This window comes from Nomascus leucogenys, chromosome 16, assembly GCF_006542625.1.
Source record: "Nomascus leucogenys isolate Asia chromosome 16, Asia_NLE_v1, whole genome shotgun sequence".
NCBI lineage: Eukaryota > Metazoa > Chordata > Mammalia > Primates > Hylobatidae > Nomascus > Nomascus leucogenys.
Genome location: NC_044396.1, coordinates 50,354,165 through 50,378,801, shown reverse-complemented (window position 1 = coordinate 50,378,801; position 24,637 = coordinate 50,354,165). Strand labels below are relative to the sequence as shown.

General features: G+C 36.8%; 1 protein-coding gene across 1 annotated transcript in view; it reads left to right on the top strand.

The window, feature by feature from the left end:
- NIPAL2 (NIPA like domain containing 2) overlaps positions 1-24,637 on the top strand; it is a 110,807-nt gene that overhangs the window by 26,805 nt on the left and 59,365 nt on the right. The window contains exons 2-3 of the mRNA XM_003256040.3: positions 13,277-13,345; positions 14,730-14,901. Of these exons, the coding sequence (XP_003256088.2) occupies positions 13,277-13,345; positions 14,730-14,901 (241 nt within the window). The remainder of the gene's footprint in view (positions 1-13,276; positions 13,346-14,729; positions 14,902-24,637) is intronic.

Genomic DNA, 24,637 nt, shown 5'->3' with positions numbered 1-24,637 from the left:
GAATATGTAGAATATATACATATATATATAATGTTAACAACTACTTTCTTTTCAAGCATACATGGAACACTTATAAAACTTGACCACATGCTACCTGGTCACAAGACAAATTTCTGTTTATACCATGTGTTAGGTCATAAAGCAAATGTTGATTCACAGCACATTTCTGACCCCAACTCAATAAATTAGAAATAATTTAATAAAATTAGAAATAATTAAAGTGGTAACCAACTTCATTTGGTTGCTAACCAACTACCTCATTCACTTAGAAACTTTTTCAGAAAACATACTTTTGAATAATATTGAGGCTCAGATGAAAATCATGAGATAATTAGAAACTATTTAGAACTAAATGACAGTGACTATGTATGTCCAAACTACACGTGAAGCTGAAACAGAGTGTGTACTTAGAGGGAAATATATAGTGGTACTTTCATATATTATTAGATAAGAAGAAAGAGAAAAAGCTAATGAGTTAAGAGTCCAAATGAACAAGATGAAAAAGGAAAAGTTGAGTTAACAAAATAAAGATGATAAAAATCTAAGGAAGAAATATATTTATTAAATATATCAACCTCAGAAAATTACTTATCTCTGAGAGGGAGAAGAGACAGAAATAGCAATAGCTACATTTGTAGTATCTTGTTTCTTTGGACAAATATCTGTATCTACCTATAGTGTTTTTTAAAGTATTTTATTTTCAGTAACAACTTTATTGAAATGTAATTCACATACCATAAAATTCACTCATTTAAAGTGTACAACTGTTGGGTTTTAGTATATCACAAAGCTATGCAACTATCACCACAATTAATTTTAGGACATTTTATCACCTCAAAAAGAAACCCCCTCACCCTTTAGCTGTCATCCCCAAGCCCCTCATTCATCCCAGCCCTAAGAAAACCCCTGATTTATTTTCTGTCTCTACAGATTTGTTATTCTGGACATTTAATATTAATAGAATCGTATAGTTTGTGATCTTTTGTTACTGAATACTTCCACTTAGCATAAACTTTTCAAAGTTCACCTAGGTTGTAGCATGTACCAGTACTTCACTCCCTTTTATGCCTGAATAATCTTCCATTATATAAAATGTATCACGTTTGTTTATTCATTCATCAGTCAATAGACATTTGGTCATTTCCACTTTGGGGCACTAGGAATAATGGTGCTATGGATATTTGTGTACAAGTTTTTATGTGAACATATGCTTTATTTCTCTTGGATCATTTCTTCTCTGTAATGATAACCTTTTTATGGACACTTTCATTACTTTGTTTATCCCAAATATCACTGTGGAGTTTTGTAGTGGTAGTTAATATCACAATGATGTTGAGCATTATTGAAATATTTCTGGAAAAAATAAGCATTTCCTTGGTTTTCAGACATCATAAGTTTATGACTCTATTTCAAGTGGTTTTTTGATTCTGTAGAATTGTGTAAGATAGCACACAATTATAAAAAATTAACCAGGCATGGTGCCACACGTCTGTAATCACAGTTACTTGGGAGCCTGAGGCAGGAGAATTGTTTGAACCTGGGAGGCGGAGATTGCAGTGAGCCAAGATTGTGCCACTGCACTCCAACCTGGGTGACAGAGACTCTGTCTCAAAAAAAAAAAAAAAAAAAAAAGATAGCACACACTATGCTGCTTTTTCTAAACTGGTGTTAAGAACAAATGCATTAATTGTACTGAAACTGTTTCTTAATACACTACATTAACCAGTAATAATATTTTAAATAATAGGCCATTTCTATCTAATAGTCTAAAATATTTATGCATTTAATCAAATGAAATTAAACAAGTTAACTGGTATTCAATAAATCTCCCTTCCTTTTTCCATACTTCAGTCTATGATTATACATTTAACCACAACTTTTCGCAGTACAGTCTTATCCAGTTCCATTATTGGGGATGCAAAGATGAATAAGGAATGAAAACAGGACAAAACCTCTGCTCTTGATGACCTTCATTTAGCCAGAGAGAAGTAAGAAAAGAGTTAACATCAATCATGAGGTCCTGGAAGGATGATAAGCTCTGAAGTCAAATAGACCCGGGATCCACCAGTAATGGTGGAAATTTAGAAGGTAACTTAAACCTCTCAGGTTCTGTTTCCTCATCTATAGGAAGGGAATACAAATCATTACAAATACTAGCAAACTGAATCCAGCAGCACATCATAAAATTAATTCACCATGATCAAATGGGCTTTATTCCTGGGATGCAAGTGTGGTTCAACATACTCAAATCAATAAATGTGATTCACCACATAAGCAGCATTAAAAACAAAACACACATGATCATCTCAATAGATGTAGAATAAGCTTTTGATAAAATTTAACATCATTTCATGATTAAAAAAAAAACCCTCAACAAACTAGGCACCAAAGGAACATACCTCAAAATAATAAGAGCCATCTATGACAAACCCACAGCCAATATCATACTAAATGGGCAAAAACTGGAAGCATTCCCCTTAAGAACTGGAACAAGACAGAAATGCCCACTCTAACCACTCCTATTCAACATAAAGTGCTATCCAGAGCAATCAGGCAAGAGAAAGAAATAAAAGGCATCCAAATAGGAAAAAGGAAGTTAAATTATCTGTCTTCACTGACGATATGATTCGATACTTAGAAAACCCTAACGACTCTGCCAAAAGGCTCCTTGACCTAATAAATGACTTCAGTAGAGTTTCTGGATGCAAAATTCACAAAAAATCATAGCATTTCTGTACACCAACAATGTTCAAGCTAAGAGCTAAATCAGGAACACAATCTCATTTACAGTAACCACACACAAAAATAAAATACCTAGGAATACATCTAACTAAGGAGATGAAAGATCTCTACAAGGAGAAGTACAAAATACTGCTGAACGAAATCAGAGATGACCCAAATAAATGGAAAAATATTCCATGTTCATGGATTGGAAGAACCAACATAGTTGAAATGTCTATACTGGCCAAAGCAATCTATAGATTCTATACTATTCCTATCAAATTACCAATGTCATTTTTCACAGAATTAGAAAAAACTGTTCTAAAATTTATATGGTACCAAAAAAGAGCCTGAATAGCCAAAGCAATCTTTAGCAAAAAGAACAAAGCCAGAAGCATCACCTTACCCAACTTCAAACTATACTAGAAGGCTATAGTAACAAAAACAGCATGGTACTGGTACAAAAATAGACATATAGACCAATGGAACAGAATAGCGAGCCCAGAAATAAAGCAGCATACCTACAACCAACTGATCTTTGACAAAGTTGACAAAAGCAATGGAGAAAGGACTTCCTATTCAGTAAATGGTTCTGGAAAAACTGGCTAACCAAATGCAGAAGAATAAAACTGCACCTCTCCCTCTCACCATATAAACAAATTACCTCAAGATGGATTAAATATTTAAATGTAAGACCTCTCAAACTATAAAAATCACCTAGAAGAAAACCTAGCAAATACCCTTCTGGAAATTGGCCTAGGCACAGAATTTTGACTGAGTCCTCAACAGCAATTGCAACAAAAACAAAAATTGACAGATGGGACCTAATTAAGCTAACGAGCTTCTGCACATCTAAAGAGTCTATCAACAGAATAAAAAACCTATAGAAAGAAAAAAATACTTGCAAACTATGCATCTGACAAAGATGTATTAGTCTAGAGATTTTGAACTAATATCCAAAATCTATAAGGAACATAAACAAATCAACAAGCAAAAATCAAATAATCCCATTGAAAAGTGGGCAAAGAATATAACAGACACTTCTCAAAAGAAGACATACAAGTGGCTAACAAACATATGGAAAAAATGCTGAACATCACTAATCATCAGGGAAATGCAAATCAAAACCACAGTGAGATACCATCTCACACCAGTCAGAATGGCTATTATTAAAAAGTAAAAAAACAACAGATGCTGGTGAGGCTGTGGAGAAAAATGAACACTTATATATGGTTAGTGGGGATGTAAAGTGTTCAGCCCCTGTGGAAAGCAGATTGGAGATTTCTCAAAAAACTAAAACTAGAACTACCATTTGACCCAGCAATCCCATTACTGGGTATATACCCAAAGGAAAATAAATTGTTCTACCAAAAAGACACATGCACTCACATGTTCATTGCAGCACTATTCAAAATAGCAAAGACGTGGAATCAACCTAGGTGCCCAACAACAGTGGACTGGATAAAGAAAATATGGTGCATACACCATAGAATATTATGCAGCCATAAAAAAGAATGAAATCATGTCCTTTGCAGCAGAATGGATGCAGCTGGATGCTGTTATCCTAAGCAAATTAACACAGAAACAGAAAACCAAATATTGCATGTTCTCACTTACAAGTGGGAGCTAAAATCTTGGGTATACATGGACATATAGTTGGGAACAATAGACACTGGGGACTCTGGAGGAGGGAGGGGGCAAGAGTTAAAAAAAACTGCCTATTGAGTACTATATTCACTGTCTAGGTGACAGGATCAATACAAGCCCAAATCTCAGCATCTTGCAAACATACCCTTGTAACAAATCTGCACATGTACCCCCTGAATCTAAAAGAAAAATGGAAATAAATAAATAAAGCTACAGTAACCAACAACAGCAACAAAAACAATAACCAAAAATCAACAACAATAATCTACTTTGCCTGTACTCTGGAAATGGAACATCTAAGCCTGGATGACAGCGCATCTGTTTATGGCATGGCTTACTTAATATTTCAAACTCACCATTGAGACCTACTGCTCAGAAAAAGAGATTCCTCTGAAAATATTACTGCTCATTGACAATGCATCTGGTCACCCAAGAGCTCTTATGGAGATGTACAAGGAGATGAATGTTGTTTTCATGCCCACTAACACAACATCCATTCTGCAGCCTATGGATCAATGAGTAGTTTTGACTTTCAAGTCATATTATTTAAAAAATACATTTTGTAAGATTATAGCTGCCATAAATAGTGATTCCTCTGATGGATTTAGCCAAAGTAAATTCTAGAAAGCGTTCACCATTCCATATGCCTTTAAGAACATTTGTAATTCACGGGAGGAAGTCAAAATATCCACCTTCACAGGAATTTGGAAGAAGTCGATTCCAACCCTCGTGGTTGACTTTGAAGGGTTCAAGACTTAGTGGAGGAAGTAACTGCAGATGTGGTGGAAATAGCAGGAGAACTAGAAGTGGACCCTGAAGATGTCATTGAATTGCTGCCATCTCATGATCAAACTTGAATGGAGGGGGATTTGCTTTTTACTGATGAGCAAAGAAAGTGGTTACTTAAGATGGAATCTTCTTGTGAAGATGCTAGGAATATTGTAGAAATTACTCGCTGTAGGTTCAGATGATAATTAGCGTTTTTGGTAATAAAGTATTTTTTAATTAAAGTATGTCTAACTTTTTTGAACATAATGCTATTGCAGTATGTTTATTAACTATAGTGTAACCTATACAGTGTAGTGTAAACACAACTTTTGTATGCACTGGGAAACCAAAGAGTTGTGTGACTCACTTTATTGTGGTGGTCTGGAACCAAACCTGCAATATCTCTGAGGTATGCCTGTATAATTTTGCTCATTCCTACTTTATTTTGTGGGTTTTCTTTCTTTCTTTCTTTCTTTTTTTTGAGACAGTCTTGCTCTGTTGCCCAGGCTGGAGCGCAGTGGTGCGATTTTGGCTCACTGCAACCTCCATCTCCCGGGTTCAAGCAATTCTCCTGCCTCAGCCTCCCAAGTAGCTGGGATTAAAGACATGCACCACCATACCCAGCTAATTTTTATATATTTAGTGCAGACGGGGTTTCACCATGTTGGCCAGGCTTGTCTTGAACCCCTGACCTCAAGTGATCTGCCCACCTCAGCCTCCCAAAGTGCTGGGATTACAGACATGAGCCACCGCACCCAGCCTTGTCCCTACTTTGAACTCGTAATTATTGGACCTGCCACCAGACATTGTTTCTATTGTGTTAGTAAAGACACACATATATTACAAAAAAAAATGCATCATAAGTATTCAAGGAGAAATAGTATAGGGTATCCTTTGATAGATGAGAAAGGCTAGGAAAGACTCAACTAAGGTGATACCTACCTTCAGCATTCTTTATGAAAAGAAATTATGTGTATTCAATTATCTCTGCCCACTTGTTTCTGCTCAGCAATTTTAAAACATGTGATTCACTCAGGTACAGTTTATGGTTGTTCCTACCTCTGTTAATTATTGTATAATATTCAGAACTAGACTTGGACTGAAGAAAGGACAATCTTCTTTTTGTGGTTTCTTAGGATGTGAAGTTGAACTCCCACATGATTTTGACAGCTATTATTTAATTGTGGGGAATGTGTATATGGCTAATTTTAAATCTCTAAATTTTTGCCTCATGTAAGTTCCAGGGGGTGGGGAACAAACTTTAAAGTTAATTCTAACTTCAGGAACTATAAAGTAAGTTTTATATTCAGGTTTTATATTTTTATATTTCAGATTTTGAAATAGGAGTAAATTTTATAATAACCCATAAGCTTATGGGGAAATGGTAAGAAAAGAAATATTATAATGTGAGCTCTTTTAACCTTATAATGATGGTTTAAAAAGTTAAAATAATAAAATAGTATGATTGGCATTACCAATTAGGAAAATATGGAATATTGGCCAGGTACAGTGGCTCATGCCTATAATCTTAACACTTTAGGAGGCTGAGGCAGGAAGATCGCTGGAGCCCAGGTGTTTGAGACCAGCCTGGGAAACATAATGAGACCCCATCTCTACAAAAATAGAAAAATTAGGTGGGTGTTGTGACACACCTGTAGTCCCAGCTACTTGGGAAGATAAGGTGGAAGGATTGCTTGAATCTGGGAGCTCAAAGCTGCAGTGAGCTGTCATCATACCACTGGACCCCAGCTTGGGCAACAAAGTGAGACCCTGTTTAAAAAAAAAAAAAAAAAAAAGGAAAATAGAATATCCCCTCTAGTTGTACCTACATCTGTAAGTCAAGTCGTTTTCTGAGAAAGATAAATAAAATGCTGCATATTTTTATCTCTTGTTCTACAGCATTAAAAAATTGTAATTGGTAGTTTCTACCATCCCTCTATTAAGAAAACCAAAATATCACCTATATCTTATAAATATTTTCTATATTCTTTAGATTTGGAAGACATTATTGAAAACAAAATGAATGTTGCAATAACATATAAAGTTGGTGCATACACCTTGAGGCAAAAAAAATGGGGAATAGAGAAACAGCAAAACCTTCATTTACTATGTCTGCCAAGCAACAGGTTGGCAGTTTTTTTTTTAAAAGGAACTGTTTATATGATTGCTTTGTCATTTTAGATACAGATAAAGAAAATAAAACTTTATTATTACCACTTAGTATCGCCTTAGCCTATCACTTTGGATTACTAGCGTGTTGTGTCATACTTTCATAAGCAGACCTCATTCATTTAGGTCTCCAAACTCCTTATGGTATTGTTTCCATCTTACAATTGAGAAAACTGAGAGTCAAAGAAGATAATGGCTTTGCAGGGGTCACTTATAGTGAATACCTGTCAGGGACAGGTCTCCTGACTTTTGGAACAGTGCCTTTTGGTCTGACTTTTAAAATAGCTTGCTGCCTCTATGCCATGGTAAACCTCAGCAAAATATCTCATCTTTTTTTGTACCCCCTTCTTATCACTGTAAGTGATCCACAATATCTGCACTCCACTCTCTCATCTTCTTAGTCAACCTTAGTCTATTATTTCTTGTTGTATAATAAATCATCCTGAAGTTTTGTGGTTTAAAATTACAACCATCAATGAGTGCTTTGGAATCAATTGGTCAGCTGAGGGTTCATTGATATGGGTCAGATTTGGCTGAGTGCACCTGGGTTCATGCGTCTGCAGCCAGCTGGTATGTCAGCTGGGGGCTGGCTGCTCTAGGAATGGCCCCCCTCTGGGGTTGGACATTGACTGACTATTGATTAAGGCCATAGACACAAGCACAGCAGGGTTGTGTGTGTCCCCATCTGTCATCACCCAGCAGGCTAACCTGGGCTTGTTCTCAAAATATTTCATAACCAGAGGCATGCAATACTTTTTGAGGCCTAGTCTTGGAACTAGCGTACTTTCACTGCATTTGTAGCCTGAATTCAAGAGATAGGGAAATAGACTGTTCTTCCTAACAGGAGGAGGTACAAGACTACCTAGCCAAGGCCACAGATGTAGGGAGGAGTAAGGAATTGTGTCCATTTTTGCAATCTGCCATACTCTGATTACTTTCAAATAACTTGTCTGATACAGTAAGATATTAATAATGTTATAGTTTATACCTTTCCAGGAATACCTGCTTTGGGCAAAAAAAAAACCTGTGATAAGAATATTTAAAGGAACAGCAGCATAATGCTGTCTTGATGAAGAATTATGTATTTTCTTATTTTGTGGCCTGTGCATTTGGTGTCATAGCCAAGAAATTATTATTGCCAAATCCTGCCACCATTTTTTTTAATACCCAGACTGTTAAAAGAAAAACTTCAGCTGAATTGAATTTAAAGGAGCCTAATTGAGTAACGAATGATTCAGGAATTGGGCAGCCCCCAGAATCACAGCAGATTCAGAGAATCTCCAGGGATGCCTCGTGGTCAGAACAAATTTATAGACAAAAAAAAAACAAAAGAGGGAAGTGCATATAGAAATCAGACGTGAGATAGAGAAACAGCTGAATTGGTTACAGGTTGTCATTTACCTTATCTGAACACAGTTTGAACACTCAGAAGTGTATGACTGGTTAAAGTATGGCTTCTGGCATTGGCCAAGACTCAGCTATTGTTACAGGCACATACTCCTAAGTTTGGGTTTCAGTCTTGTCTACCCACTAAGTTGGGTTGCAGTTCATCCACAAGGACTCAAATGTAGAAGTACGGAGTCCTTCTCAGGCCATATTTAGTTTGCTTTAACACTGTTGACCCTGGGCCAGGGAGCTATTCTGTAGCAGGTGAGTTTTTCCTTACTTCTCCAAGTTAAAGCACACTCTGACTTCATCACCAATTTTGTATTGTTATAAAATATAAGTAACATAAAATTTTACCATTTTAGCCATTTGTAAGTGTACACTTCTGTGGCACTAAGCACGTTGTCGTTGATGTGCAGCTGTCATCATATCCACCTCCAGAATTTTTTCATCTATCCCAATTTTATACCCATTAAACACAAACTCCTTATTCTTCCCTCCCCCCACTCTGGCAAGCACCATTCTACTTTCTATCTTCATGAATTTGACTATCTTAGATACCTCATGTAAGCAGAATGACACAACGTTTGTTCTTTGTGACTGGCTGATTTCACTTAGCATAATGTCCTCAAGGTTGTAGACAAAAGTAGTCAAACTCTGTAAAATATTTGAAGAGATTTATTCTGAGCCAAATATGAGTGACCAATGGCCTATGGCACAGCTCCAGGAGATTACGAGAACATGTGCCCAAGGTGGTCAGGCCACAGCTTGGTTTTATACATTTTAGGGAGATATAAGACATCAGTCAATGCACATAAGATGTGCATTGGTTCTGTCTGAAAAGGCGGAACAACTGGAAGTGGGGTCTTCCAGGTCATGGGCGAATTCGAGCTTTTCTGATTGGCAATTGGTTCAAAGAGTTATTATCTAAAGACCTGGAATCAATAGAAAGGAATATCTGGGTTGTGGAGACCAAGGTTCTATTATGCAGATGAAGCCTCTTTGTAGCAGGCTTCAGAGCTCTCATCAGATCTAAAAAGGTGCCTGAGTCTTAGTAAATTCTCTCCTGCATCAGGGAAAAGACCTGGAAAAGGATGGAGATTCTCTACAGAACATAGATTTTCCCCATAAGAGACAGCTTTGCAAGGCCATTTCAAAATATGTCAAAGAAATAGGCCGGGTGTGGTGGCTCACACCCATAATCCCAGCACTTAGGTAGGCCGAGGTGGGCAGATCATGAGGTCAAGAGATTGAGACCATCCTGGCCAACATGGTGAAACCCTGTCTCTACTAAAAATACAAAAATTAGCCACTGAGATCATGCCACTGTATTCCAGCCTGGTGACAGAGCAAGACTCCATCTCAAAAAAAAAAAAAAGAAAGAAAGAAAAAATATATATAGGGGGTAAAATACTTTGATTCCTTTTAGGGCCTGCTATCTGTCATGTGATGCTATACTAGAGTCAGGCTGGAATTTGGAGTCTTATTGCTATAAAAAGTCTGTTTTGTCAGTCTTCAGATCTTTGTTTTAATGTTAATGCTGGTCAGCTGTGCCCTAATTTCTAAAGGAAGGAGGGTATAATGAGGTATGTCCCAACCCCCACTTCCCATCATGGCCTAAATTAGTTTTTCAGGTTAACTTTGAAATGCCTTTGGCCTAGGGTAGGGTCCATCAGTCAGTTGAGGGGCTTAGAATTTTATTTCTGGTTTATAAAGTTCATCTATGTTATAGTGTATATTGAAATTTCCTTCCTTTTTAAGGCTGAATAATATTCCATTATATGTATATACTCTATATTGTTTATGCATTCATCCGTTGAGGGACACAGGTTTCTTCCACCTTTTGGCTATTATGAATAATGCTGCTATTATTGAATGTAAGTGTACAAATATCTGTTCAAATCCCTGTTTTGAGTTCTTTCAGATATGTACCCAAAAGCGGAATTGCTAGACCATATAGTAATCCTGTGTTTAATTTTTTGAGGAATCTCCATGCCATTTTCCACAGTGGCTGCACCATTTTACATTCCCACCAGCAATGCACAAGTGTTCCAATTTCTCCCCATCTTTGCTAACACTTCTTTTTTTTTTTTAATTATAGCCATCCTACTGGATGTGAAGTAGTGACTCATTGTGGTTTTGATTTGCATTTTCCTAATGATTAATGATGCTGAGAATCTTTTCATGTGTATATTGGCCATTTGTGTGTCTTCTTAGAGAAAGAGCTATTCAAGTCCTTTGCCATTTTTTAATCAGGATGTTTATTTTTTGTTGTTGAATTGTAGGCATTCTTTAAATATTCTGGACCTCAATCCAGATATATGATTTGCAAATATTTTCTCTCATTCCATAGGTTGCCTTTCACTCTATTGATAGTGTGTGTTGATGCAAAAAGTTTTTAATCTCAGCCAGGCATCGTGGCTCATGCCTGTAATCCCAGCACTTTGGGAGCTGAGGCAGGCAGCTCACTTGAAATCAGGAATTCGAGACCAGCCTGGCCAACATGGCGAAACACTGTCCCTACTAAAAATACAAAAGTTAGCTGGGTGTGGTGGTGCACGCCTGTGGTTCCAGCTACTCGGGAGGCTGAGGCATGAGAATTGCTTGAACCTAGGAGGCAGAGATTGCAGTGAGCCGAGGTCATGCCACTGCACTCCGGCCTGGGTGACAGAGCGAGATTCTGTGTCAAAAAAAAAAAAATAAGTTTTTAATCTTGATGAAGTACAATTTATCTATTTTTTTCAATGCCTATGCTTTGGTATCATATCCAAGAAATTATTGCCAAATCCTGCCACCAATTTTTAAATACCCAGCCTGAAGCCATTTAAACTGCTCAGTGAATGACTTAAAGAATTTTAAAGTAAGTTATTTCTATTCAACAATGTACTTTTATAATTATGGGAGATGTTAATAAATATCTATTCATGGCCAAATTTTTTTCTCAGTCTGCATTTTCCTGATTAATGCCAAGTACATTAGATGTAAATAGGAAGCATGGAAATAGTACATTGTACTGTGCCTCAATCTTTTCCCCATGAGGAATAGTGATCAAAATTATTACCAAGTGCCTCTATTAGGAAAAGAAAATTCTTAACTGATTAAAGAACATGGATATTATATATCAACTACATAATGAGTTTTCCACTTTTTACTTCATTTAAAAAATACTAAATTTCATGCTATACTTGAGTCAGGCTGGAATTTGGTGTCTTATTGCTACAAAAATCACATATAATAAAGCTCTAAAACTTCAAAGACATTTTGCATTCTGAAAAGGGTTCTTTGTGGTTGCAATGCTCATTTGAAATTCAAATAACTTCTTGGAATTTGAAGCTAGCTAGAAGTTATGTACTGTGGAATAAGAGGGAGATGATCCTTTGTATCATTGCTAATTTACACTAATAGAAGATATTATACTTTCGGACCTAGATGGGAGCAACAAATGCATCTTTTGAAATCATTAAATAATACATGAGATATCTATGATAAACGTCTTGGGCAATGTGTAAGAACTTACCTTTTAACCTCTATAGTTCTTGTGTTACACGATTATATATTTTTTTAAGCAAGTGTTTATTAAATCTTCAATTTTATATAGCAGTAGATGATGCAGAAGACCCAATAGAAAGAAGCGTAAGACTTGGTTGTTTTCCCTCAGAGGATCTGAGCAAACATGATAATATAAAAGAGTAAATAAGGGAGGCTTACCATTTAGAATCTGAGAAAGTCAAGGTGGGCCAAGGTGGTCTGAGGAGGTCTCAAGGAGATGAACCTCTGCAGGCCAGGAGGGCGAGGTTTGGTTGGAGTGAGTGAGAGGTGTACCTGCATGACCTAGGAGAGCAGTGGCATGGGAAAGTGTCACATCTGGCTAGAGGATGGCACGTGCCACATACCTGAGATAGAGGAAGCACATTAAAAGTAAGTCATGGACAGAGGCCTGGGTGAGGACTAATGGTAGTGAGCTGGTATAGCAGTTTATTGTTTGATATAGTAGACTGTAGAGAATCATTGTAGATTTTTGACCAGGAGAGTAGTAGGAAAATTTAGCCTATCTCCAGTGGAGATCACAGAACCTTAGAAGTAAAGGGATTTCTGGAAACATCTTGTCCAATATCCCATTTTTACTTAGGCCAGAGAAGTGAAATAACTTGCTCAAAAGGTCACCCAGTTAGAAAAGAGCAAATCTGTGTCTCAGATTTATCCTTTACCTTGTAGTCCGATGATCTTTCTTTCATATCACAGTCCTCCAAAAGATATTAGAGAAAAGAAAATAAAAAGAAAGGATATGTAAGAAGCAGCATCTTGACTGGAAAAAGCCAAATAACTATTTTATTTATTTTAGTAAATGAGGCAGACAAATATCTAGAGAATTCATAAAGGACCAAGTGATTTCTTAAAAATAGTGTTCGAAAAAAGTGAAAAACTAATTCTAATTAAATCCTATTAATATTCCAAACCTACCCTGGCAAATGGGTGCTAAGCTAAAGCTGAATTACTGAACAAATGAATGAATACCTAAATTTGTCTTTTTTCTTCCAGTAAATATTTTACAAGTATTATTTAAGGAAAACATTTTCTTTTACAGATTCACCTTTTTGGAGTTTTGCTGGCTATTTTAGGAAACTTGGTGATCAGCATTTCTCTAAATATTCAGGTAAGAAAAAAGCTTATTTTTCTAACACTGTAGATTGATCTAGGGACACATTATGACTCTCATGGGCCTTGGGTACTTTTGTCTTTGTGGCTCTTTTCTCCATAGAAATTATAAAAAATATATATATTTTATGACCTCATTGGTATAAAGACAAATATAATCCAGGCTGGAGTGCATTCATTTTTCCTCTTCTTTTTCTGATTTTAAAAGAAATTAATTTTGGGAGGTGGAGTGGTCTCTGACAGTACTGTAGACCCTAGGTAAGGGGCCTATGGTGTCTGATGGATAAATAGCACTGGTTTGATTTGCAGTACTTTGATTTCTTTCATAGCCTTCACCCCAGATGGGATTTGGATACTTTTTAGAAGCAGTTGATGAAAGTACAGATTGTAGGGTTTTTTCCCCCTTCTTTAAAATACTGTTAAATATGCCACTATAGACTAATGGTCTTGAGGAAAGAATGTAGCATACAAAATAGGAACTATAACTGAACATGAATTAGAAACCTGAATAAATCGCTGATTTGCTAAACTGCAAACTGAATGAAATATGAATTTTTAACCAAATCATGAATTAAATAAAAAATTTTAAATCATTTAATGAATCAGTTTGAAATAGAATCAAATCACTGCAGTCTCTAAAACGATTTGAATCAAAATAAACCTGAACATCAAAATATCTCCCAGAATGTTATATGGTAATTCCCTCTTATCCTCAGGGAATACACTGCAAGACTCCCAGTGGGTGTCTGAAACTAGAGCTAATGCTGAACCCTATTCAGTATATACTATGTTTTTCCTATACATACATACCTATGATCACATTTAATTTATAACTTAGGCACAGTAAAAGATTAACAACAATAACTAATAATAAAATAGAACAAGTAAGTAAAATAAGGGTTACTTGAACACAAGCACTGTGCTACTGCAACAGCTGATCTGATAACCGAGAGGGCCACTGAATGCCTAAGGGACAGGGAGCATCTGCAGCATGGATACGCTGGACAAAGGGAGGATTCACAGACCAGGCAGGACAGCAAGAGATTTCATCCTGCTACTCAGAAAAGCATGCAATTTAAAATGCATGAAATGTTTATTTCTGGAATTTTCCATCTAATATTTTCTGACCATGGGTAACTGAAACCACAGAAAATGAATCCATGGATCGGGTGGTAACTACTATATTTGTTTATACAAATCTTTGCTAGAAAATGATCTAATATAATTTTCAATAATTCCCCAAAAATGTATTTGTTCTTGAAAAAAATACAAAAATAAATTAGTGTTCTTACAAAAAGAATTAAAGGAATACAAAAGAAAAAAAGTGGCATTCCCCTCATAGCTCAGAATGTTTTCTTATTTGTCTTCTGATTTACTTTCAGAAATATTCTCACCTTCAGCTGGCACAACAAGAGCACCCAAGGCCATACTTCAAGAGTGTGCTGTGGTGGGGTGGTGTCCTGCTGATGGCCGTGGGAGAGACGGGGAACTTTGCAGCCTATGGATTTGCTCCCATTACTCTGATCGCTCCGTTAGGCTGTGTGTCTGTTACAGGTAAGCCATTCTGTGTTTTGACAAACAGAAACTTAAGGAGCAGAATAATCGGAGAAAAACACACAACTGAAACAACAAATGCACCAAAGAAGAAAGTCTATTGCCTGGTTTCTTATCACGTTAAGATGGAACAATTATTCTGCTAATTTCAGCAGTCCATTGTCATGCTGTCACATTAACCATGAAGAAACTTGCATTTTGTGACTCTAACACTTATGTGTGAAAGCCTGATGCCTGAGCCTTAATAAATTAACGGCGACAGAAAATGGTATACTGTGCTTGTAATCATTAATGAGTTACCTAAAAGCATTTGTAATGCAATGTTTTATTCATATGTTAAACTGATAATGCCTGTAGTTAGAGTCTTTGATGCCTGGTCTTGACTTCATAGTTAAGTATCTCTTTGACATTAAGAATTAAATATTGGTTAGTTTACACTACTATAAGAATGTGTAATTTTACAGTAATGTCACAGATATCTACTTTGAAATTTTATGTAATTTACTAAATACATTTAGAAAAGAAAAAATGAGATGTGAAAGACTGAAAAAAAAGAGCAAAAATCATTGCTAAAAAGGAGAACAAATTCTCTAAGCCCTGTTAAAATCAATAAAATCTTTTTGGTTTTACTCTTTATCTGCTGCTATGGAAACAGAATGTTTCTAAATTTGCGTGAATTTAGAAACCTCATTGAAATAGAAACAACTTAATAGTCATTATCTGTTAACAACTAGATCAAGCATATCACATGTTTACATATCCCAATTTAAATGTTTCTCCTAAACAACTATATGATATTCTTAAAGAAAACATCATTTAAACTGAAACTATGTAGATTCAAAGAGAATTTTATTTTGTAAGTCATTTATCTCAATCATTTAAAATATTTTATTTAAAATACTTTAATGAGGTATAATAGAATATTTAGCAAAAAACACTTACTTTGCTTTCTAGAAATTGCCTACTTAAAAGAGCCATCCTGTTACTACTCCGAAGAGGCACACAATTTATGTAATCATTTACTGTTTTTAACATTCCAATAGAATAAGCAAATTGGGTAAACCTCACTTTCTATTTAGTAAACCACTAACATGTACATAGACATTTTAGACATTTTATGTTTTCAAAATCTGAGAAATAACAGATAAAAGATGTAGTTATATGATGAACTTGGGATCCCTCCAGACTCTTGCTGTCTTGAAAATGTTGTTTTATTCTCCATAATGACTGTGTATGTCACGCTGATCTTTAGTTTTGTTCCTTACTTTATACTGTTTCCATGAAATAGCCACAGAAAAATGTGCCCAGCCATATTAGATAGATAACTGGGGAAGGCAGGTGGTGAGTGCACCATATTGTATTGAATTTCTCCATTTATCTCATGCGTCCTGGTCCTGGGAAGCCTTTTGCGGGAGTGGGGTATGAGAAAAAGGGTGCTACCCCAGGTGGTTCAAACAAAGGGGAAATATTATAAAGATCAGAGATTTCACAGAAATGCGATATAGCCAGACCTCATGGGGCCTGAAGTGAGAATGGGGCAGTTTTCAGGACTTCAGGGTCAGCAGTGGCACCCTTCCTAGACCTTCAGTGAAGCTGCCTGTGAGTCTGCCCATCTTGGCAAGACTTGATCCAAGCTCTCATTAAAAGCTGAAAGCTAAAGCTTTCCAATCTTCCACTCAGAGAGAGTGTCCTATTCTCCCCAAGTCCCCTGTGAGCTGGTCCACCCACCTTAAAACTCTGAGCCCACTGCCTTGACAGATGGGCTTTTTCTTCATGCTACAGATTATTTTTCTTTGTGTGCTGTTAGCCCCAATTAATGTTTCAGCTTCAGAACATTTTTAGCTACCTCCCTGTCTGTCCATCTGAAATGATTCAAAGATGTGAACTTACAGCCTCAAACACAACTCATTTCCTACTTTACAATCTTTGCACACAGTAATGTATGTTCATAAATAGTATTCCCACAGCAGTCCTGAGCTGGATTTAAGTCATTGTAAAGCTTTGTGGGTGGGTGAGGGATGGCTGGCGATGGAGGATTTTCCCTAGAACATACCCCTGCTACCCTGAAATTCTTTATAAAGATTCTAGAAACTCTAGAGAATTTGAAGGAAAAGGGAAAGTATAAACCAGATGTCTCTTATGTCTGTGTCCACAGATGAAGCAGAAAATCCACACTTTTCTATGTTAAAACTTTTTTTCTGTATCATTTCTTGGGAGCTTTAAGAAATCAAACCTCCCGTTGAATTTTAATAAAAAATAAAACCTATTGCAGTGTTGCTTGGGAAATTGCATATTCTTTTCTGATTTTTCGTCTGTCTTTTGTTGTTTTTCTAAGAGTAGGAGACAGAGAGAGAGAGACTATTAAAATCCAGAACACTTACAATAGTTTTAGTCCTTAAGTCCCAATGTGTTAAGTCCCTTAAGTATTTCATCTTCCTGCCTCTCCTTAGACAGTCTGGTTCACACCAACACATTGCACTCCATTTTTCCTTTCCAGAAGTAGGGAGAGACTGTGCAGGTAAGCGTGCGGACTAGTTTTGCTACACTGATGATTGCTAATATACCAGACTTGCCATTTTGTCTCACATAATCAAAATTCCTGCTCCTTTTGTATGCTTTGAGTATAATATATATTTGTATACTTTAATTGAATATAATATATTCAATTATATATTATATGTAATTATATTAAATATATGATATTTAATATATTGGTATTCAATAATATAAATATAATTTTATTGATTACATTTAATATATTTAATATAATTGTATTAATTATACTTAATATAATTATATTGATTATATTTAATATGTTGATTATATTTAATATAATTGTATTAAATTTCCTGTTATACATTTAATATATATTAAATATAGTTATATATTAATAGATAATATATTAATTGAATATGTATTCAATTAAAGTATACATATGATTGACATGTATATATGTATGTCATATATGACATATGTCTGACATATACTAGTCATATATAGGACTCATTTGTAAGAAGCACCACAGTTAGCAATATAGGCATTTCAACTTGCCCTCTACCCATGTTTTCCTTTCTTGAAGCATCTTTCTTCTGTGCTTTCTTTCCCTCTCTCTGTGTGTCCTGCTGTTCCTCACTGACATGCTCAGCTTCAGGCAGCATTTGTCCAACATTAGTTTTACAGGTAGATTCATAGGTGTTCTAAGAAACAAAGACTTCCATAATCAAACAGGATTCTGCAATTTAGGGTTTTAAAGGCAACACAGGTTTCATTAGGATAGAGCTTCTTGGGGCCCTAAAACAGGCCTATGCACACTGTGAATCTTTGAGAAGTAGATGCAGTACACCAGGTCTCCAAAACATACTGGACGCATCTGAGATTCCCTTGATTGTATCTCAAGGGACAGCAGTTCTGCAGAAAACCCTTTAGGGAATTCTTAAGGCAAAGCTCACAGGCAGTCACATTGTGCTAGAGACTCAGCCTAAATAACCCATCTATGCTTCACCGTGAAGACGGCACAATGGGGAATGATCTCAGTGCACAGGGATGCCCAGGCCTGGGTCCAGCTTTTTTAGAGAGTCAGAACCTTTGTATCCTTGTGTCATCTTTTAATTTTACTTTATTTTTCTCACTGGAAGTCTTTCTCAATGAATAATAGATCCAAAATCTATTCTGACTAAAATGCTAGTTTTACTAGCAGTGTGGTTAATTCTACATGTGGATTTGTGTTTCCGTTAATCCACAAAGCTTAATTAATGATTTTCAATTTCACCTAGAGGCTAGATTCAACACTCACCCTAATAAACCAGGGCAGCAGAAAGGTCAAGAGTTCTAGGGCCACACTGCCAGGGTTCAAATCTCAGTTCTGCCATTGGCAAGCTCCGTGACCTTGGGCAAATTATTAAAACCAATTTATGCCTCAGATCCCTAGCCTGTCAAATGGGAATGAAAGTAGTTCCCATATTAGAGGTCATTGTGGGGAAGAACTGAGTAAACTCAAACGTCTAAGGACAGTGTTGGTATTGGTTAGATAGTATTTGACATAATGACAACACTGGCTATTGTCACTATGATTTGTAATTATTATTGTATAGAAAAATAAAATACCTTATTCTTTATAATGGAGCATACTTCCATGCCTCCAAAGATGGCTGATGGTTAAATTCTCTAAAATGGAGAAACCAATTCAAGAAAGGCTTTTTATTGTTCTCATCTATGCAGTGGTTAAATTTACAGAGAGCAGAAAAGTAGGATCCTCACAGCTCATTTTTCATCTAATTAAGTCGCAATTACCCTTCAACTCCTTCATATATTCCCTACCAAAACATGGTGGAAAATAGAAGAATTTCCAAATAACCTACCAAGATGAAATACATTTTAAAAACCAGTACAGGAGTTTGTCAGAGGAAATGCTTAGCAAGCTGGGAGTATATAGTTTTCCATCTTCTTGCTCTGCCTTCAAAGCACTTGTGTTCTCTTGTTCATTAACTACAGAGAGGCCGAATGGCAGATTCCTTTCAGATCAACTGTGATTTGAGGATATGTTTTCTGGGAAACTATTAATATACCAGAAATCCAGTACAAAGAAATAGGTTAGATATTCTGTGGAGTTTGTAATAAAATTTCAAACTACTGCTAAACCTTCTTGTCTCAGGTAAACCCTTGCTCAAGAGGCCTTCCCCAGCTTTCAGACTAAGATAATTAAACAGACTTATTCTCTGCTCTCTTCACAACCCACGCTGGCCCTCCTCTCATCTGTGTGGTGCTGTTTTGTGAATTAGAAAAAGGGAGCCCTTTCTCAAAATACTTTATTTCTGTCTGTCTGCAAATGATTGTAATACATTAATTTTGTTAGAGCAGGACATTCTGGGACCATCTGTCAGAGATTTGTGCTGAGAAATACACAAATCAACAAGGTGTGAGATGTGGGTGGTGCCACCTCAGATGTGGAGACTCTCTGCATTGCAAAACTTACACAGCCCGCCCAACCCCACACAGCGACCCTGCCCTACACTTCCCCTTTGGCACCTCTAGGCATGCTCACAATGACCTGTTTCATGTCCTTCCTCACCATTTAACTGAGACCCAGGGGACTGGTGACTGACTGTGTGTCTTGTTGCTTGACATTTGCCCTTCCTGGGAGAGCACAGCATGGGGAAATCACACAATGCAGCCTGCAGAATTGGTTCGAATTTGAATTTTGATAAAACAAGGATAGGATGTTCCGTTCTAGGGTGTTGGAAGAGATAAATGCTTGTTTACAAGATTTCAATTCCTAATGAAGCATGGTGGTTAAACAGTTCATTGCAAGAGACTCATGAATATTCATGCTTGTGAACACTCATAGGTCTATAAGCCTGTCCTTTGGGGATTGAGTTCAGTTATTTGTGCATCTCCAAAGCATGGGCTTACATTTATTGTTTTCCTTTTTCTGTTTATCCCCATGACTGTGATCTATGCTATGCCTAAACATTTAGAGATGATTTAAAACAATGAAGTTATCAACAATCCAAAGAATTGAAGCCACATGGAACTAAATAGCTTCATGGCAGACTTCGCTCAGTATAAAATTAACTTGTCTATGGGGCGGCAAGGAAGTGGGATATGGAGGAAGATCGTTGCAGAGGCAAGGAGGGAAGGAGGGAGAAATAGAATGTGATGGAAGCACCGGTGACATTTTTCAGTTCTATGCCTCTGAGTATATTGATTAAAAGTAACCAGAAAAGAGTGCAAGAACATATCAGCTTTTTCCAAGTTAAATTCGGCAATACTTTAGACAAAATAATAAAGGTAAGAAACTAATATTGAATGAGCATCCACTATGCCAGGTATGAGACACATAAACTCATTACCTCAATCATTGCCCAGCTGAATGGAAATGAGTAATAAATAGATTGACTTTGGGATAAATTATATTTAATTAAGCACTTGAAATTTTGTATGGAAAGATAATAGCAGCAAGATCTCCATGGCCCTAGAATAAGTTCCTAAGAGAAGTAGTTGCTCTGTTACTGAGCTAATTTGTATTAAGGTTGGAGAGCTAACTGCACTGAGAAAATGAGGAGGGCATGAGTCTGATAAGTCTTTTCCATCTCTAATTTTCCCCAATATGCTGGTTTTTGCTCAAATCAAAATTCATGATGTGGAATACATGTTGTTTTGTGTATTTCTGTGGTGCTGTTATGAAGCCCTAAACTGAAATGTATCTGTAATCTATTAGACGACGGTCATAGCAGAGCCAGAAAGCCCTGGTGAGGCCTTTTGGAATTCCAAAGAAATCATGTCAAGCAGAAACTTTGGTCTCCAAGATTTTTATTAGAAACAAATGAAAGGAAACATAAACAGACCAATGAGCAAGTCACCCATAGCGTTACACAAACCTAGATGCTGCGAATTCTCTTTGTCCCTTAGAGCAGTGTGCTTAGTGCCAGCCTGGATGAGGTCACCGGAACTCTAAAACCTCACAGGATGCCTGTGATAGTGTCACTTCACACGGACATTGATTTTAATGTTCAAGATATGCAGAAAATATCACTTTTCTTAGTGGCTTGCTGAGTTATCTGCTTTTGCGTGTTTGTCCAAAAACCAGCCTACATAAAATGTGTGAAATAAAATTCTGAAGTTTTAATCTATGTCTGCTCATACACTCTCAGCAGAAAGCATTCCTGAAGCCTAAACACTTTATTTGAAACATCTTTTCCACTCATCCTTATTTTTTCAGCATGCCACAAAGTATTTCTAGAGAGGCTGCTAATGGTGAAGTAACACACAATTAAATTTGCAATACAGAATTAATCTAGTCAGTGGTAGTATTTTTACTTTTTTGGAGTCTTTTCAACTTTAATCATTAACGCATGCCCAGAAAAATGTAGAAAAGAAAGGATTATTGTTCTTAATCCAGGTAAGTTCCCTCATTTGAAATTACGCAAACTGTCTCTGAACGACAGTTCCTTCTTCATTATCTTCAGTGAATGACAATAGCAATTTTTTTAATCAACATGAATTACTTGACACTTTTCTTCCTGCCAACATGAATGGTAGAACTTTTCTCTCTGTAAGATGACATTTTTCAAACTGTCATATCCTCTGATATTCAAATCTTAATTCCATGGAATACATTGTAATTGACATACCTCTTTTCCTAAAGTTCTACAACTAACGGGGAATGATAATTATGTAGCAGTACCTCAATATGGTTAGAGTTGACTCAGCCTGTGAGCACGCTCAATGCGTCCACGTGTTTGAAGCTTGATTGTGACTGACATGAAAGTGTTTTTGTGGTTTGCTTTTTAGCAGTACAATAAAGTTGCCATTATAAGTGGTCAGAAACCACAAGCCAGATATTTACATGTGAGGTTCTGTTTGTAGCATTATTATGTAAATATGTTCTTTTCATGTCATGGGTTTTTTTTTTTTATAAAAGAGAGTTTTCCTTAGTGTTTTATCTTCTACTTTCCTATATTATAAATATACATCCTGGTTTCTCTTTATATCACAGAGGTGACATAATAAATTGAATGTCCAGGAAATGAAAATGGATGAAATTTTTTATTTGTAGGCTAGATCAGAGTTCACAAACTTGCCTGTAGATCAGAGTTGGCCCATGTTTTGACGGGCTCAAACAATGCTTTTAAAGAATACTAATTAATTTCCTACGGGTAAAAATTAGACAATAACACATACACAAAACTGAATTTTTGGCTAAAGAATCAGATTTGTTAGTGCTGGATTTGCAGTTGGCTAAGGCTGATTCAGGAGTGCCACCTTTCACTGATCTTGAATAGTTCACCACGGCCCCACAGCCCATCACCACCATGGCCAGCAACCCCCATGACCACAGGCCACCCTCTCATCACCACAGCCCACCCTCTCATCACCACAGCCCACCCCCCTTATCACAGCCCACCCTCTCATCATCACAGTCCACCCCCCTCATCACAGCCTACCCTCTCATCACCGCAGCCCACCCCCTCATCATTACAGCCTACCCCCCATCACCACGCCCACCTCCCTCATCACCACAGCCCACCCCCTCATCATTACAGACTACCCCTCATCACCACGCCCAGCCTCTTCATCACCAGAGCCCATCCCCCTTATTACTGTGGCCCACCCCCCCTCATTCTTTTTTTGTCTTCAGAGGATTACCTTAAAGGCCCTTATAGGCATTTGAGTTTGTAACCTGTCAACCAAACGTTCTTTTTCTCCCCAACTGAATCAGATAAGAATATTATATCCATAATCACATTTGAGTAAAGTATAATTAATTTATTGTCTTAGCTTTGGGTTAGATTTGTCTTTAAGAAGTGATAATAAAGGGTAAAAAAAAAAACAGAGAGAAATAAACAAAGTGAACAAAATCACTTAAAAATAGCCATGCCCTAAACATTGAAACAGTTATTGAACAGTCTTCTGTACCATTAAGCTTTTAATAAAAAATTATTATTTTAGGGGAAGAGAGTTTAAATAAAAAGCACACATATGTCTTGATGTTACAAATTTAAAAAGGGAATGCCCATTTACCTATTATTCTACAGACACAGGGTTCTAAACTGACATGTAAAAATCTGCCCTTGAGCTAAATTGCTAACAGAGAAGTTTGGTATTTAACTTCTCATTTATTAATCCTCATTAGTAGCTATTACAGAAGAACCTCAAACCAAGTATTTACAACTTTTCTGAATACTCATGCATCAGGTTAATTTACGGTTGGCTTTTTCTCTCTCGTGGCCTGCTGTGGGTCTTAGAGCATCAAATAACTCTTCCATAATAACAGCTGGTCTTGGACTGAGTCTCATAAACTGAAGGATATCAGAGAGTAGGTGAATGAAGGACAAACCGAGGGTTGATTCTTAAGTAAATCAAGAAGCATGAGGAAGTGCAACACCAAGACACATACCTCGCTCTGGGACTGGCACCCTCCCCCACATCTAGACATGGTTTGGAAGGCACCGGAAACTTACTTGGCCTTTATTTTATCTATTTTCATCTGGAAACCTGAATCCAAATGCCCAAGTGTAGGTTTCCTTATGTGAACCTTGAACAGAATGAATCTCCATTTTGATTGCCAACCTAAGTGACACTTAATAGCCAAAAGGAGAACAGATGACTCACCAATAGGAGTCAGTCCAGTCAGCAGTCAGCAATTGCTGCTGAAAAGTTTCCTTAAAGCATTAGAGCTTCAAGGGCAACTGGACACATTAAATACATTAGACTGCTCCATGGAGGTACCATTTTGCACCAGAGGAAACACTAGAAGAAGGTTATATGTCCTTTCCCCTTATGGATGGTATTCCTGCTGTCTTCCTCCGCCCTGCCCCCCATGACTCCTACAGAACCACCCTTTGGGTTTTGGCATGTTATCTTTTCAAAATTTTTTATTTTTTAATGTAATTTTTAAAATTGTTTTAATTGACAAATAATTTTATATGTTTATTGGGTACAGTGTGGTGTTTTGATAGATGTATACGTTGTAGAAACATTACATCAGGCTAATTAACATATTTATCATCTCATCTACTTTTCATTTTGTATGGTTAAGAATATTTAGGCAAAAGACGGGGCGCAGTAGCTCACTCCTGTAATCCTAGCACTTTGCGAGGCCAAGGCAGGAGGATCACGAGGTCAGGAGCTCAAAACCAGCCTGGCCAACATAGTGAAACCCCATCTCTACTAAAAATACAAAAATTAGCCGGTCATGGTGGTGGGCTCCTATAGCCCCAGCTACTTGGGAGGCTGA